The following is a 19,772-nucleotide window of genomic DNA, read 5'->3' on the forward strand; positions in this document are numbered from 1 at the left end:
GGTCGGAACTACTGGAAACCACCGAGTCAACCGCAACCATCGATATAATTTTTCTTGATTTTTTTTAAAGATCGGTGGAGAGGATAATAAGCTGTTAAAGGAGAGAATACGGAGTACTAAAGATAGGGTAGGATGGATATGTGGATGAAATCAACCCATTTTACTTTATTTTTTTTTATTTACACCCCCATTTACGATGAAAATGACAAACTGAACCTCTAAGTTATAAACATTACCACTTTAAATTCTTTTTTTTAGCTTCAATATGTGTTACACAAAACATTGAACCTACATAAAATTGTAAAGATTTATATTTCGAACATCAATTAAATTAAATTCTTATATTATACTCTATATAAACTTTAGAGTATGTTAATATTACCGGTAACCGTTTTCCTTTTACGTATAATTAACTTATCGTTAACCGATCAAAATCATCCCGCGGCGAAATATGATATCGGGTTGGAAAACTAATTTTTTATCTCACGACCGAAACCACCTATTCGATTAATCGAGAGTAAAGGGGTAAGACAAAGTAGTAAAGTAATTGTTGACCAAATCATGTGGCTACCAAATACGAAGTCCAGTTGGCCGTTGCATCTTTCAACTTTTTTAATCGAAAAAATACTGCAATATTACGGAGTATAAATCCTTTCATTTTTCATATATTTTGCTCTCAAAAACATAATAAAAATAAATGTCTATAAATTTATAGTGGGGATAAATGAGTAAATAACCAACGCTAAATGCGTACAATAAATGTTTTGTCAAAACACGTTATTGCAAAAACGTTATGACAAAAACATTGAGAACCGCAGCAACGCGCGGGCTTCCGAATCTAGTTAACTTTCAAATAATGGCTATATATACATTTTAAAATAAAGGGTATGCAATCAAATAATGGCTTTGTAATTTTGAATAATAGATAGATATTCAATTTAAAAATAATGATTATGCAATCTCGAATAATAGTTGCACAATTTCGAATAATGGGAATACAATCTTAAATAATGACTATTCAGTTCTAAATCAACAATCACTTAAAAATAATTTGCATAGACATTATGTCATTATTTAAAATTGCCATCCATTACGATGCGTTACATTCGTCATTTAGGGGGCGTCAGTTACATATTTGCAATGGGCAATGGGAAAATTTAACACTCATTTAAAATTTGGCACCTTTTACCTTTTTTTAAATCAACTTTAATGATATTTTATCATGTCAGTCAAAACATTTTCACTCAAATTTAACACACACCATAACACACCGTTCAAATTTGACACCTCCATGTCAGAACTCAAAACATTTTCACTCAAATTTAACACACACCATAACACATCGTTCAAATTTGACACCTCCATGTCAGAGTCAGATTTTTCTCTATGACAAAAAGTGTAGAATTTGACCCCATATCACATTCAAAAAAAGTCAATGTAAGGTCATGTATGGTCTAAACTCTAAAAGATACGGAGTATGATGTATTGGCTCAACTTTTAACTCAAAATGTGTTGCATTGAAGTTTTAATATGACATATACTGTAAAGATAAGCAAACGCCAACTACTGAGTAATCTTGTGTTTTTTTATGGATTTAATACAGATACAGTACATTATAAAAGTTAGTAAACTGTTCTAGTGCAATTAATTAAGAACATTCACAACTGGTTCAGTATCACAAAAGGTCAGAGTTATATTGCGATCAATTTCAGCTCAAGTGTATATGATACTATGTTATCTAGTCTTACACAAAGATCTCAACATTTAACAAGTTTCATATTTCATGTATTAAAAAATTGTTGTATACATAGTATATAGATACATTGCTATTATCAACGGTTGAAATGCATTTGAACAAACTCACCGACAAAATGATCCATAAATTTGGAGTTGTTGAAAATGACAAGGAAACGACATGATCCATGTGTTTGGCTTCTTAATTAATCTTTGTTGTTGCCTATTTGCCCCTTGTTGACATTATCATGGTTCCATGAGGAATCAACTTCAGGAAGTTGATATTCATCTGGTTTCAAAGCCAAAGCAAAGTCGGGCAACGTTGGCGCCGTTTCCATAATTCTGCGCAATAATAAGATTTGTTATATAAGTTTGATCAAAGAAATAAATAGTTCCAACAATAAAAAAAGTATATGGTCTAATTATGATGTGTGTTTCATCAAGTATAGGTATCCACAGTGGTTGTAGATTCAGAACTCTACTTATGAATGGGCCAACTTTGGTTACGTTTTATCTTTAATGGGTCAAATGGCTAAAAAATAAAAATCTAGCTAAAAATGAATTGGGTCAAGAGGGCCATGCCAAAATCGTGTTTGCAACTATTTTAGGGCAGTAGTCATTTAAAAGTTACCATATTGACACGAAACCATTGTAGAAATAGACTCCCATTTACGGTTAAAAGTTAAAAAGATTCATCTTATGGCACTTGGTTGAAAATACCATGTACACAGAAATACAAGTAAACCATTATACATGTGGATTAAGTGGTCAATAGACTTTTTAGTAGTCATTCAATTGTGTTAATCCAATTAGAAAAGTAGGTCGAACACCATATGTATATGTACACACACATATATACTGCGTATTTTCCGATGGATTTTATCCTCGTGTACATATGCATGAAAATTCAAATATGTATGCATGTATGTACTTAACAATATGCATGTGTGTGTATGCGGGTAGTTAAGTATATGAGTATGTGTGTAGATATGCGGTTACGTATGAAGAAGAAACAATATAAAAAGATGAATAAACTAAACGGAATCAAGACATACTTTTCATAAGTGTATAAATCCTGGTTGATCCGCACCTTGCTAGAAGTGTCTTTTGGAATTTTTTCAGAGAGATACTTCATTGTTCCCCAAAGAGGTGGAGTTCTGATTCAATATAAAATAAACATAGCATTTACAGCTATCCACGAGCACAATAAATGGAACTGATAAAATGGTAAGTCGATATCGAATAGCAAGGCCGGTCAAATTATTTTTATGAGCCCTGTTGTTCAATACATAAATGTGGGCCTTTTATATACGAGAGTTTTTCATATATAATAATAATAATAATAATAATAATAATAATAATAATAATAATAATAATAATAATAATAATAATAATAATAATAATAATAATAATAATAATAATAATAATAATAATAATAAAAATAATAATAATAAAAATAAAATAATAATAATAATAATAATAATAATAATAATAATAATAATAATAATAATAATAATAATAATAATAATAATAATAATAATAATAATAATAATAATAATAATAATAATAATAATAATAATAATAATAATAATAATAATAATAATAATAATAATAATAATAATAATAATAATAATAATAATAATAATAATAATAATAATAATAATAATAATAATAATAATAATAATAATAATAATAATAATAATAATAATAATAATAATAATAATAATAATAATAATAATAATAATAATAATAATAATAATAATAATAATAATAATAATAATAATAATAATAATAATAATAATAATAATAATAATAATAATAATAATAATAATAATAATAATAATAATAATAATAATAATAATAATAATAATAATAATAATAATAATAATAATAATAATAATAATAATACTAAAAAAAACGTCATAAGTACTTGTATCAATCAAAATAACAGTTGTAGAAAACATAATATCAAATCAAATGGACCTAGGTATGTAATGTTGAACCGTAATTTTTGGTCCCTTTTAGATATTGGGCCCAATGCGATTGCACATCTTGCACGCCCCAATATCCAGCCCTGCTAATAGTTTACCTAACATTCCATCTTCATTTTCTACGCTTATTAAAGACATCGCGATAAAATAGTTATTTCTATTTATGTTCTTTTTTATCTTTTTTTTTAGCGAAAAGGTCAAAAACGCAAACCTACACACTAACCCACATATTATGTACATCACAATAATCGACGAGGCTCCTCACATACCGCTAAGTCAATAGTAATTGTTATTCAAATTATTCATGCAGCACATAAAACATGCACACATAACTGAAGGCATAAAAAAAGAACAAACAAGCCCAACAACACATAATATGCACTTCTATTTTGGCATATTTGAGTAAGAATAACATTTAATTTATATTTTCGTCCTAAGGATCCACTCACATTCACAGAATGAGAAATCTAACCTCGAGATAGGAACTGCTATATTGAAAGCTTCACATGTTTTTTTGCTTTCTTTGAGAAACTCATCTGCTGCTTGTAAAGCAGATACAGCCATTCCATGTGATTTTTCTGTGTTACCTTCATCAAGAATTAACCTATGATAATAATAAGCGCCTGCCTACACATTGTATAGACAAAACTATCATTCAATGACTTACGTCATACATGGAGTTCAAATATCCGTCCAAGAAAATAATGCTACGTTATAGAGCAAATGCAATGAATCATTTAATAGAACTGTAACGCAGCCTTTTCTAAGTTCAAGAAGTATGCAAAAATATAAGAAGAATATACCTTGGCTTCCATATATTTCCACTTGACATAAAAGCGGTGTTTCTCACCCCAACCATTAGCTAGTGGAAGGTTTGTTATATTATCTTGGGCCTGCATAAACAATCAACAATAATGAAAATATACCAATCATAATAATAGTGTTCAGCCTGATGGGCTTGTAGGGCTTAGGTTAGAGCATTTTAATTAATAACCTTACTTATGTATCTACTGTAATCTAATGTATTAAGCACTATCAACAAGAATTACTCTTAAGGATCTCTTATTAGCATTTACAGAAATCAAAAATCTGTATCAGCTTTGGATGAGGAATATTATCGTCTAGACTCTAGATATTAATTATATGCTACTCTGCATAAATGGCTAACCGTAGCTTTGTTGAAAACCTCAAATAGTTTTTCTCCTAAATTTATGCAGTTCAGACTGTCATAGTTCATACATGGATGTTAAAAAGATGGTCCAGTATAAAACAAGCAAGCATTTTTCTAATGTGTGTTTGTGAACGCACAAACACATACCGTATTGATATTTATATAATGATATTGAAATTATTCCTCATCCATATCTATGATTGAGGATAACAGTAATGATAATTTGTAAGATTTGATTTTTTAGCAGTGAAAAAGTGATGAAGTGATCGTTTTTTTAATTCAGCATCCTCAAATACACTCTGCATTAATTACCAAGCATACTTGTGAAGATATAATGAATAATTTATTACCTGTTGCCAATACTTGACCATCTCACAGGCAAGCCTTCGTTTAACTGCCAGTGTGGCTTTCGTACTATCAATTGCAAGCCCAAGTTGTATATCCACACTCTGATTTCCAACAAGAATCGTATAGTCAAAAAGTTACTTCTCATAACCCCATGTTGTAATAAGCATATCTTATATTTAATTTAGGACATAAATAAATAAATTTAAGTAAAATGCACTTGCTAATATCATTAATCACCAGGTAAAAGTAACACATAAACAAAAAGGTTGGTAAACATTCAGACAAAATTTATGATAGTGTAAATAGGAAGGAAGGACTCTGACTCAGTTGCGTAAAATTGGGATATTTGGGTTATAGCATGTTGATAACAGATCAAATGGGTAAATTTAGAACATTTAGCTAAAAAGCGAATCGGTCAAACTGTTTAAAGTCCAGCAAACGATACTAAAAGTCTTTACAACCTCCTAATTGTCTTATATAAAAACAGATCAGTAGTTTATAATAGATTCTATAATCATAGTTTAGATTCTTGACAATCAAATACCTAACAAACCATGTGTAGCAAGTAATGAATTTAATGCATAGCAAAAGAAATTTTCTGATATCAAACAAACCAAACTTAACCGTGTTCAGCCCATACTAAAAGGTTCTTGGCCCGAAACATTTAGCCCGTTAATTGACCCACCCATTTTAGCACCTTTATGGTAGGGTAAACTACTATGCATATGAGCTAATTTAACAAATCATGCAGCTACATATATTCGTCACACAACAGACAAGAAGTCAAACACCACAACAATACCTGGCCTAAAGCTTGAAGGCAGAGTGCTCTTAAAACGCCTTCAGCAAGGTCTACTGGCAGGTCTCTCCTAAAATAAGGCCAAAATTATGTATACTATAAACCCCTGTAAAACACAAGTATGACTATAATATAATATTTTGCGAACCTGAGTTCCGGTGGCAGCTGTGGAAGTACGTGCCTTACTGCACAATCAAGGTATCCGGCAGCCTTTAACAAAATATCAATTGCTGATCTCCTGCTTTCTGTTTTATCAAACAACATATCAGATTACACGTAACACAAAAACCAGGACTAGCAATGTCATATGAATAAGAAATCGTTTTATAACATTCTACTACTCTAAGAGTAGCCTTATTGTTGAACTAATTAGTACTATTATTTCTTCATTTAATGATAACATCTTCAGAAAGATTTATCCTATAAAGCTAGAAGTAGCAAAATGGGTGGGTGGGATGGGTCAAAGAGGTTTGTGTAAAAGAACCAGGTAATTTCTTGGAATGAGTCTGGTTGATCTGAAACACTTTAGGTTTGTGTAGAAGAGCTGGGCAATTTCTCGTTATGAGTTGGGTTGATCCGAAACACTGAATCTACAAAAATGTAGTTATGATTGTGTTGAAACACTTGGACTTACTAATGACAGTGTCAGATAATGATCTAGTTACAAATTACAATAAGGCATCTATATCTAGAAATTGAGTTGGATTTATATTTCACCATAAATCGTGTAAGCATGAATGTTTTGATGATCAATGCTTGTTGTTCATATCTATTGAGAAATTGAATAGCCTACAAATTTTGCATGACCTTTTCCCACCCTATGTTGGTGAATTTATTTAACATACACAAACATATCATTCTCCTTGCTGTTTATGAACCAATAAGCCGATTATTAATAGAAATTAGATTGCATCGTCTTTAAGCAAGTCCCTTCTTAAGATCTCCTAAAGTATTTTAGTGGCATCAAGATTCAAGACTCTCGAGTCAATATGAGATAATAATGTTAATGTGTACGTAAAAACCATAAAGCAGTTCACAAAAACATAGACTATTAATAAATAAATTAAAAAACATCTCACATGACACGACCCACCTTCTGTTACTTTAGGCAAATAACCATCATTGGATGTCCTTGGGAGAAGCAACAGGTTTGCTTGTGACATGGATAACGTAGCCATCAAGTGCAAAACCGACAGTACTTCATACCATGCACTATACATCGCCATTTCCTGAAATTTTTTACAATATCCGATAGGTAAGTCTACAACTTCATTCACATTAATAAGCCAAAAGAAGACTATGCAATTACAATTTCTAACAGCAGAAAAACATCCAAACAGCGTCTCCCACAACCCATTTCACGAGAGCTAAATATCTAATGATGTCTTTTTAAAATCAGAATGCACTTTTTAAAAATGTGATCACTTTCGAAATGCACATCAAAAGGCCATCTTACCTCTAAATCATCCTCTTGGTTTATCCATGTAAATTGTACTTTATGTTGTAATGGGCTTCCTACATAATGATCAATGATTAGTATGTTATCAATTATCATATAAAAATATTACATAAACTAACAAGCTATATAGCTTAGATTATGATTTACCGTCTTTAACCAGTCCTAAAAGGACGGGCAAATAATCCTCGAGGGCTTGCAGAAGATCACCTAAAGTTGAGCCTCCTGAAAATGAAATACTAACCATAAATATAATAATATGACTTATTAAAGGTAGCAATTTCTAACCATTTTACAAGGAAAGGGTCGATTTGGGTTGCGATGTATCTCAAACAGGTCCAATAACATATAATAAGCTAAAAGGGAGAAAGGGTCAAATTGGTTGACAGGTTTAAAGCTGCCAAATTCTACTTCTAATAGATAAACCTCCTAGATAACTTTATCCAGATATTAAACTATTTTTATAGTTATATCATAATTACTGCATTGAAGACTTGCAACTTTCCTAAAAAAGGACAAACAGTACTCACGGGTCACGCATTTTAACCCGCCCATCTTGATATGTCTACAGTTACAGTTACATCTTGCAACTTTCCTAAAAAAGGACAAAGAGTACTCACGGGTCACGCATTCTAACCCGCCCATCTTGATATGTCTACAGTTACAGTTACAGTTACATCTGAAAATATACAAGCTTTTTTTTTAAATAAACTCACCATGTTGCGTAGCACTTCTTCGACGTGTTCTTGTGATCGACGGACCTTCTTGTCCTGCCATAACAACTATACGTGTCCTAAGAGCAGAAAGTCGTTCCACTAAACTTTTGCCCAAATGGTCACCAATAGACTCATTAAAGTCCACGGGTTTCGGAATCCTTAAACCAGGAACAAAAACCGCAACTTCACCAATGTTTCCAGGCCTCCTCCTTTTGCCACCCGTATCCTTTGGAGTTGATATAAAACATCCCATATTATGGTTTACTTTTATATCCCAAATATGGATGGAGATCTTCACCAAGATATTAATAAGCTACAAACAAGAAATAAACAAAAAAAGAAAAAATAAAATAAAATAAAAAAAGGCTGCTTGAGTTAGAAACTTATTATTACTACTGACCAAGTCACAGATTGCGGCAAAACTCATAAATGTTCAACTAAAAACCAGTAAACTACTCACGAGCACAACGTAAAAAACTACATTGTATTATTGAAGCAAATACCCTTCAATTGTTTATATAATATGAATATAAATGAGATATAAGAATTCATAACAAGAAGAAGCAAAAGTTCAATAAAGTAAGAACAATATCACAAGAAAGGTGTGATAAAGTGACATGTGCTTTTTGGTTTCTGGTTCATCCATATAATAATGACATAACCAATTGTGAATTTCAGACAAAGCATATGTACATAGATAAGTTTCATTGCAAAGTTTTACTTCAAACAAAAATTAAAGATCCTATAAAAGCATATTTTTTCATACACACAACACCAACCTCAAGTTACAATACACTCAATAACCACCTGGTTCATAATGCTTCTTTTTGTTTTCTCAATTTTTTTTAATCTTGGCCACACTATTCTTTTAAGCAATAACAAACTTACAAGCTTAAATATAATAACTAAACACAAGTTTCATAACTTTAACCTGAAATAAGTAATCACCAAGCAACAACAACATCACAGCAAAAAAGGTAAAACAATTTGTAATAGAAAAGTGTATATAAAAATACAAATCTCATATAAACACAACAGCAACTAATTTTACCAATTAACCTAATTTTCACCAACCACAACAATAAAAATAAAAAATAATACCTTGTGAAATTAATGGAGTTGAATTACTGTATGAATCTAGCTATCCATTAGAGCAAACATAAATACAAAACTCATCATAATTCAAAATTGAAGGTTGGAAAAAATGCAGGTGAAATAGTACGAATGTTGTGCTGTGTAATTGAAGGGGGGAACAGAAGGATGATCGGCCTTCCGGCCTCAATTTATCGATCTGAAAGAAAAGAAGTGAGATTGAAGGTGAAGAGATGAATATATATAAAGATATATATGTATGTGTGTATATGTATATATATGTATGTGTATATATATATATATAGATGGTAAAGAGTGAAATTAAATAATTAAATAATTATTATTATTATTATTATTTATTATTACTGTATTACATTGGGGAAGAAAGGGAGAGGGGAAGGATGATACATGATATATATAGATATGATATATGATATATGATATATGATATATCCACTTAATTATGCCGTAATAGTTGTACAGTACAAATATCTAATGCATTAAAAAGTGGATGTATCAAAAACACAAGTGGATTTATCATTACCCATTAGATATTAGATATAGACAATACATACAATTGTAAATGTAATTTTTCGTCTATCAATTTAATCGCTTAAAATAATTTTTCGTCGAAATTTTGAAATTTTAGAGAAGAAATAGAAAATTCTATGTCCTAAAAAACTAGAGCGTCGAGAAATAAGAAAGAAAAAAGAGTGCGTCGAAAAACGTCGAAAAAAAATAAAAAAAATAAAAATCGAAAAATAAAAATCGAAAAATAAAAATAAGAAAGAAAAACGTCGAAACTTAAAAGTCTAAAAACTAAATCTAAAAAGTTGCGCCTAAATGTATTAAAGCTTAAAAGGAAATCTATATCCAAAACGGCAATAACTTAAATAGGCACTAAAATCTATTAAATATTAAAGCGATAAGCGACGTCGTAAAATTCTAAAGCGCCTAAATCTTAATTTAAAGAAAAAACACTTAAGGAATTTTACGGCAAGCCTAAAAACTAGAAATATAAAAATAACTATGGCAAAATACTAAGTCTTAAAACTAGTTACAAATGATAAATATTATAAAAGTTATGAATTAAACGATTAAAATATACAATTTATAAAAAGATACACAAAAAAATATATGATAAAATTACTAATTTTTATAAAAATATTATTTTTATTTTATTATTTTATAAAATTATTAATTTATATATTAACAAAACTAATTAAAACTTAAAATACAAAATTAAATAAAACTAAAACTAATTATTATTTAATTAAAACCCTAATTACTAATTAATTAATAATAATTATTAATAATCCTAACCCTAATCCGTACGTACTAGGATACAGACTTGTCACCTCACTCCATGCGATCGCATGGAGTGTAGGTTGTTATGCCATGCGGTCGCATGGATCCAGAAACCATGCCAGGTAGTTGGGCTGCTACAGTTGGTGGTCCGATTACTTTTCTAATTTTTTTTTCTGAGTTTTAAATTATAAAAATAATATATAAGTAATATTTATAATTATATTTTTAAGAACTAAAAAAAAATACTTTTATACTTTTTATAAAAAATATATATATTTATTATTATTATTATTATTATTATTATTATTATTATTATTATTTATATTTAAAACTTATATATAATTATGTTTTTACAAAAATAGTTTAAAAATATAGTGTTCGCTTTAGGCGTCCCAGGTAGCGGCGCCAAAAACTTGATGTGTGCGAGGTGTAGTACGAAATACTATTATTTTTATTACGAAATACGATACAAATTACACAAGTTTTAATTATTTATTTATGGGATATACCTAAACCTTGCTACAACACTTATAGGCAGTGTACCTAATCGTAGAGTAGTGTAGTTTTTAGTAAGTCCGGTTCGTTCCACAGGGAGCTAGCTAAGTTTAACGCTATATTTTTATAGAACTATATTTTTACAAAATATATATAATTATATATAAGTAGTAATATTATAAAAGGGGGGTTTTACCGTTTAATGATCGGTTTGTCGATTTTATATAAAGCGTAAAGATAAATGACGATAAAATAAATGACAGAATTTAAATTGTGATAAAGTAAATTGCAGTAATTAAAATGACAGTAAATAAATGTACGATGAAATATGAAATAAAAGTATTATGCTTATTTAAACTTCCGTAATCATGATGTTTGATGTTTTAATTTTAATTAATTGTTACCCGGGTTAATTGTCCTTTGTCCTGGATTATTTGATACCTATTTGGTATTTTGTCCATAATAGTTCATCGGTCATAATTATAAAATGCTCGTCAAATTAACCTTATTCCCGAAGTCAAATATTCCAACTAATTAGGGATTCGAACTGTAACGAGGTTTTAATACTTTGTTTAATAATTACACCAGGTTATCGACTGCGTGTAATCCAAGGTTTTAATACTTTGTTAACAATTACACCAATTATCCTTGGATGTAATCCACCCCTGTTTTAATGAGATATAAATATTAATTTACCCACTTGATCAGAATGAATAATCAATTACCCAACCCGAATAATTAATTAAATGATCGTAAAAGATGTCGTATAAACGTCACTAAATAGGACATACATAATCATTTTAATAATTATTAGATTAACTAATTTGAAGATAGGTTCGACAGGTTCCAATGAGTTGTCGCTCAATTAGACAATACCCCCTACCTATTAATAGTCATAGTCCAATGTCCACAAGTGTCGGTCTTTTGTCCAAACCTTAATTATGGTACAAAATCTAATAACCCCGTCTTAATATTTAGTCTAACATCACGATTACTTTGGCTCAAATAAGCATAATAATAACTTAGTTACGAGATATTAATTTAAAAAGGAAGAACATAGCTTACAGTGGTGATTAATCGCGTAGCGTTATACGGACAGAGTTACAACTTACAAAACCTTAAAACATTTCTTACAATAACCCAATTATTATTAAACTTTAATTAAACTTTAAATTATAAATATATATATATATATATATATATATATATATATATATATATATATATATATATATATATATATATATATATATATATATATATATGTTTCTTACAGAGAAGGAAAAGAAAAAGATGAAATATGGTGTACACTTTGAGCAGAATTCGCTGGATTTTATAGATGTGAGCTGATCCTGAGGGCCATGCGATCGCATGGCTTTTCAGTGTTATTCCCATGCGATCGCATGGCCAGGCTGGCATGCTCCCATCAGTTTGTTTTCTAGTTTTGCCGACGTTTTATTATATAATATAATATATATATATATAATTTTAAGAATTATTTATATATTATATTATATTCATGTGCATAGTTGACTTGTCATTTTAGCTCCGTTGCGTCGCGCGTTGAAAGTTGGTTCATGTCACGGTTCTGGATTTTCGAACGTCCTTGCGTACTATTTAATATCTTGTACTTTGCGTTTTGCGGCTTGTACTCTTATCATTTTTGGACGTTTCTCATCAATAAATTGAACCATTTGAATTATATATTGTACATTTGAGCTTTTTGGTCATTTGCGTCTTTAAATCGTCGTTTTCTTCTTTTGTCTTCGCACTTATTTATTTAAATGAATATTACATAAAAATAGAACAATTGCAACTAAAAGCTTTACATATTGGAAGGATATTGTGCCTAAATATATGTTCATTTGGAGCACTATCAAATATCCCCACACTTGAGCGTTACTTGTCCTCAAGCAATACAGAACTTGAAATTAAATCACACTTCACTCGAATCACTTTTTTTTATTCTCACACTTTATACATCAGTGATTTTGATACGGCGGTATAAACAATGATAGTAACGATGTGGTTTACAGTCCCACATGACTATGAAAATTTAGATCCTTTAAGGAAATTGGATCTTTATGAAAACATTTGATCTTTTGAAAATTCATTCTAGCTTTTACCCTAGATAAGTTTTCCGGAATAACCCTTCATCGGTGTTTGCAAATTATTTTTGTGGGTTTTGTGGGTTTCAGATTTGAAAATTTTAGCTCAAAACTTGTGGTTTTGTGTCACCCACTTGCTAACCTTGTATTAGGAAAGCAACACGTCCAGTATACTTGCTCCGTATATTACCTTTCGGTAAACTACCGTCCGGTTGTAAAGGAAAGCGTTGAACAAGCAACTGTTAAGGCAATGTCCCGTAACATGCTTTTGATTATGGTCTATATCGTGTCAGATGCAATTACTATCCTTTGTAGGAGCGATAGTAAATATCACCCTATAGTTTTTCGGTCTGGCAAAAGGTCCTGTCTTCGACCATGCTATGCAACCACCGTTCTTACGTTGACACCCGAATTGGTTCAGGTGACCTAATGAATTCTAGGTGAATTCTTAGGATTTTACGTTCAATGGTAATTAACGCATTGAAAATAGGTTTTTAGAAAACAAATCGGTTTTAATTTGATCAAAATATTTTCTCGTTCAAGCTCGAGTTTAGATATCATTAAATTCCATGAGTTTGTAATTCTCAATCTTTAAAGTAAATCTCAAGGATTGAGTAATATCAGTCTTAAAAGCTGATTTTTGATCTTTAAGGAGATTATCCTTTCTGGGGATCTGATTCATTAGTCTTATCAAGCTAATTTGCACGGCGCCATCCCCATTTTACGAGACAAATCCTCTCATGGATAGGAAAGTCTGACCACTTGGCGACCCTGTTTGATGTTGAGGTCCGTGGATTTTGTAGTGACCCGAACTTTTCTGAACCTTTCTATGATTATATGTTTAATGAAAACTATATTTACATGATTAAATGTTTCCAACATGTTAAGCAATCAAACTTGTTAAGACTTGGTTAATTGAAACGGAAATTTTGTAAACGTCTGATTACCCAGTTTGACCAATGATTCACGAACGCTATAAGTTGTATATGACATGATGATACATAAATGAATAAATATATATGTTTAACATGATATAATGATCATCAAGTATCTCATTAAAAATAGTAACAATAAGTTATATACTTAAAAATGAGACTATTGACATATGAAACTCGAAACGATACATATAACGATTATCGTTATAACCACGTCTTACTAAATATATATGAAGCATATTAATACATTGTTATATTATATATAACATGATAATATGATAATTAAATATATCATTAAGTGTATTAACAATGAACTACATAAGTAAAAACAAGACTACTAACTTAAGGATTTCGAAACGAGACATATATGTAACGATTATCGTTGTAACGACATTTAAATGTATATATCATATTAAGATATATTAATATATCATAATATCATGATAATATAATAATTTAAAATCTCATTTGATATTATAAACTTTGGGTTAACAACATTTAACAAGATCGTTAACCTAAAGGTCTCAAAACAACACTTACATGTAACGACTAACGATGAATTAACGACTCAGTTAAAATGTATATACATGTAGTGTTTTAATATGTATTCATACACTTTTGAAAGACTTCAAGACACTTATCAAAATACTTCTACTTAACAAAAATGCTTACAATTACATCCTCGTTCAGTTTCATCAACAATTCTACTCGTATGCACCCGTATTCGTACTCGTACAATACACAGCTTTTAGATGTATGTACTGTTGGTATATACACTCCAATGATCAGCTCTTAGCAGACCATGTGAGTCACCTAACACATGTGGGAACCATCATTTGGCAACTAGCATGAAATATCTCATAAAATTACAAAAATATGAGTAATCATTCATGACTTATTTACATGAAAACAAAATTACATATCCTTTATATCTAATCCATACACCAACGACCAAAAACACCTACAAACACTTTCATTCTTCAATTTTCTTCATCTAATTGATCTCTCTCAAGTTCTAACTTCAAGTTCTAAGTGTTCTTCATAAATTCTACAAGTTCTAGTTACATAAAATCAAGAATACTTTCAAGTTTGCTAGCTCACTTCCAATCTTGTAAGGTGATCATCCAACCTCAAGAAATCTTTGTTTCTTACAGTAGTTTATCATTCTAATATAAGGTAATAATCATATTCAAACTTTGGTTCAATTTCTATAACTATAACAATCTTATTTCAAGTGATGATCTTACTTGAACTTGTTTTCGTGTCATGATTCTGCTTCAAGAACTTCGAGCCATCCAAGGATCCGTTGAAGCTAGATCCATTTTTCTCTTTTCCAGTAGGTTTATCCAAGGAACTTAAGGTAGTAATGATGTTCATAACATCATTCGATTCATACATAAAAAGCTATCATATTCGAAGTGGTAACTAGTAATCACTAGAACATAGTTTAGTTAATTCTAAACTTGTTCACAAATAAAGTTAATCCTTCTAACTACACTTTTAAAATCAACTATACACATGATTTATATCTATATGATATGCTAACTTAATGATTTAAAACCCGGAAACACGATAAACACCATAAAACCGGATTTACGCCGTCGTAGTTACAACCGGGGGCTGTTTTGGTTTGGATAAATAAAAACTATGAAAACTTTGATTTAAAAGCTATACTTCTGCGAAAATGATTTTTCTTATGAACATGAAACCATATCCAAAAATCATGGTTAAACTCAAAGTGAAAGTATGTTTTTCAAAACAGTCATCAAGTTGTCGTTCTTTCGACGAAAATGACTGCCTCTTTCAAAAATGACTTGTAACTTGTATTTCCGACTATAAACCTATACCTTTTCTGTTTAGTTTCATAAAGTCAAGTTCAATACAAAACCGTGGCCGCTTAAATCACTCAAAACGGATTAGAAACGAAGAAATGGCGAGCAAAACAAAATTGGTAAAAACTACTCATTTTAGCTACGTGAAAATTGGTAACAAATCTATTCCAACCATAACTTAATCAACTTGTATTGTATATTATGTAATCTTGAGATACCATAGACACGTATACAATATTTCGACCTATCATGTTGACACATCTATATATATTTCGGAACAACCATAGACACTCTATATGTGAATGTTGGAGTTAGCTATACAGGGTTGAGGTTGATTCCAAAATATATATGGTTTGAGTTGTGATCAATACTGAGATATGTATACACTGGGTCGTGGATTGATTCAAGATAATATATATCGATTTATTTCTGTACATCTAACTGTGGACAACTAGTTGTAGGTTACTAACGAGGACAGCTGACTTAATAAACTTAAAACATCAAAATGTATTAAAAGTGTTGTAAATATATTTTGAACATACTTTGATATATATGTACATATTTGTTATAGGTTCGTGAATCGACCAGTGGCCAAGTCTTACTTCCCGACGAAGTAAAAATCTGTGAAAGTGAGTTATAGTCCCACTTTTAAAATCTAATATTTTTGGGATGAGAATACATGCAAGTTTTATAAATGATTTACAAAATAGACACAAGTACGTGAAACTACATTCTATGGTTGAATTATCAAAATCGAATATGCCCCTTTTTATTAAGTCTGGTAATCTAAGAATTAGGGAACATACACCCTAATTGACGTGAATCCTAAAGATATATCTATTGGGCCTAACAAACCCCATCCAAAGTACCGGATGTTTTAGTACTTCGAAATTTATATCATGTCCGAAGGAGGATCCCGGAATGATGGGGATATTCTTATATATGCATCTTGTTAATGTCGGTTACCAGGTGTTCACCATATGAATGATTTTTATCTCTATGTATGGGATGTGTATTGAAATATGAAATCTTGTGGTCTATTATTATGATTTGATAATATATAGGTTAAACCTATAACTCACCAACATTTTTGTTGACGTTTTAAGCATGTTTATTCTCAGGTGATTATTAAGAGCTTCCGCTGTCGCATACTTAAATAAGGACGAGATTTGGAGTCCATGCTTGTATGATATTGTGTAAAAACTGCATTCAAAAAACTTATTTCGTTGTAACATATTTGTATTGTAAACCATTATGTAATGGTCGCGTGTAAACAGTATATTTTAGATTATCATTATTTGATAATCTACGTAATGCTTTTTAAACCTTTATTGATGAAATAAAGGTTATGGTTTGTTTTAAAATGAATGCAGTCTTTGAAAAACGTCTCATATAGAGGTCAAAACCTCGCAACGAAATCAATTAATATGGAACGTTTTTAATCAATAAGAACGGGACATTTCAGTTGGTATCCGAGCGTTGGTCTTAGAGAACCAGAATTTTGCATTAGTGTGTCTTATCGAGTTTGTTAGGATCCATTAGTGAGTCTGGACTTCGACCGTGTTTACTTGAAAAATGATTGCTTAACAAATTTTGTTGGAAACTATATATTTTTAACATGTGAATATTATGTGATGTATTAATCTCTTAACGTGTTTGATATTATGTGATAGATGTCTACCTCTAGAACAAGTCCCATTAACTCACCTAATAATAATGAAGAGTCAAATGTAAATTGGAATGATTCGTGGACTGATTCACAAGTTCCCGAAGAGGAACCGGAAGAAGAGTCGGAACCGGAAGAAGAATCGGAACCGGAAGAAGAAATAGAACTAGTGGGGGAAATAATAAAACGGTTAAGTAGAAGAAAATCCTCAACCAACCGACCAAAGTTAATTATGGTCAATGGTGTTTCCGCCAAGGAAGCAAAGTATTGGGAGGATTACCAATTCTCCGATGAATCGGATCCCGACAAGGATTCCGATGATGTTATAGAAATTACCCCAACACAATTTAATAAGGCAAAAGAGAACAATAAGGGAAAGGGCATAAAAATAGAGAAATTTGATTCCAACCCCGATGAACTTTATATGTATCGTCAACACCCGTATTTCTTAAGTTGTGACAATAACCCGGGAACCTCTAAACCACCAGGTTTTTCTAAACCAATGTGAAAAACGACGGCTCGTATTAGGGGAACATCATATATCCCTAGAAACTTGGAAAAACGAACCAAAACTGAAGAAGAAGAAACGAGCGAGTTAGAATAAGATAGTTGTATTCGTGTGGTGTAATATATGTAATATAGTGTGCTTATGCTTTATGATATATGTAAAAATTGCTTGTATTAATAAGTATTTTTTTTTATGAATCTAACTCTTGTCTATTTTACAGTATAAAAACACAAAATGGATAGACAACCCAATATTTTAAGAGACCTACCCGGAGACATGATTGATGAAATCTTTTCTAGAGTCGGTCAGAATTCCTCGGCACAACTATTTAAGGCGAGATCAATTTGTAAGACATTCGAAGAACGTTCCAAGAATGCCTTGGTTTATAAAAGGCTTTCGTTCGAAAGATGGGGGATATCACATTGGAAAATCCATAAGTTACGATGTGTTTACTTTGACGCATATATTGCGGGGAACTCAAATGCTATTTTACGCAACGGGTTAAGAAATTATTTTGACTCAATATATCCGAATATAGGACTTCGTGATTTAGAAAAAGTGGCTAACACGCAACATAAAGAAGCATGTTATGCTTACGGGTTAGTAATGTTCGTTTCTCACCAAAGTGAGAACAAGAACATCGGGCTACAACTATTAAACAAAACGTTCCCACAAGTGACGGAGTCGGTAATTGGGGTAAGAAATGAGGTTTTTAGGCTATTACGAGACTGTTGGTAATTACGTAACCTTCGTCCCTTTGACAACGTTACAACACGCTGTCTTATCAACGGCCATAACGGTTATGTTCCACAAGACCAAGGATGGGAAGTAGTCCTAGTAAAACCAGAATGCATGACTTGTTTCTGGACGTATGAATTACGTGTCTTTATTGCCTTTGCTGAACAACTTGTGTACTAGCTAGAATTATCTTCACAACCATCTTGTATCAAATTTATTGTGTGCTATATTTCATGCTATATGTAAAATAAGCGGTATTGTAAGTTTGTAAAATATTGTGTAAAAGTTTGAACGCGAAATATTATTATAATCAGTTTTTCATATAGAATTGTAGTAGTTGAATTGTATATTAGCTACTAAGTATGAACTTAACGGGTAGGTACTACCTGAATTTAAACTTATAAAATGCTAATATGAAGAAAAAGCTTTTATAAATGAGTTCATATTATGCTACGAGATACTATTGACTACTCTTAATATTCTGTATGATTAACTTGTTTCATTTGACTATTTTGAAGGAAATGGCACCAACTACTCGACACACCTTGAATATGAGTGAAGAGGAATTTCGTGCCTTTCTTGCTTCAAACATAGCCGCAGTACAGGCTGCGCTACATACCAACAATAACCTTGGATCTAGCAGTACAGGAAATCGTGTAGGATGCACCTACAAAGAATTCACTGCCTGCAAACCTTTGGAATTTGATGGAACCGAAGGACCGATCGGATTGAAACGGTGGACCAAGAAGGTCGAATCGGTGTTTGCCATAAGTAAGTGTACTGAAGAGGACAAAGTGAAGTACGCTACCCATACCTTTACAGGTACTGCGTTAACATGGTGGAATACCTATCTAGAGCAAGTGGGACAAGATGAT

The 19,772-nt window shown here is 30.9% G+C and overlaps 1 protein-coding gene across 2 annotated transcripts; it reads right to left on the reverse strand.

The window, feature by feature from the left end:
* Positions 1-1,690: 1,690 nt before the first annotated feature.
* On the reverse strand, positions 1,691-9,553 carry LOC139857351 (uncharacterized). 2 transcript variants are annotated; one of them, XM_071846098.1, is made up of 12 exons: positions 9,317-9,553; positions 8,216-8,528; positions 7,650-7,724; positions 7,500-7,558; positions 7,137-7,272; positions 6,192-6,288; positions 6,047-6,113; positions 5,247-5,345; positions 4,529-4,618; positions 4,198-4,352; positions 2,790-2,891; positions 1,691-2,076 (listed from the first exon to the last, which is right to left on the reverse strand). In XM_071846098.1, exons 2-12 carry the CDS (start codon positions 8,466-8,468, stop codon positions 1,941-1,943), a joined length of 1,269 nt encoding a protein of 422 aa, XP_071702199.1. In that variant the 5' UTR covers positions 8,469-8,528; positions 9,317-9,553; the 3' UTR covers positions 1,691-1,940. The 2 variants fall into 2 exon arrangements, 1 of the variants encoding a protein (XP_071702199.1); XR_011762494.1 differs by having other exon boundaries at positions 2,043-2,076; positions 4,198-4,312.
* Between the last annotated feature and the right edge of the window lie 10,219 nt (positions 9,554-19,772).

The sequence above is a fragment of the Rutidosis leptorrhynchoides genome, chromosome 1 (genome assembly GCF_046630445.1).
Source record: "Rutidosis leptorrhynchoides isolate AG116_Rl617_1_P2 chromosome 1, CSIRO_AGI_Rlap_v1, whole genome shotgun sequence".
Classification (NCBI taxonomy): Eukaryota; Viridiplantae; Streptophyta; class Magnoliopsida; order Asterales; family Asteraceae; genus Rutidosis; species Rutidosis leptorrhynchoides.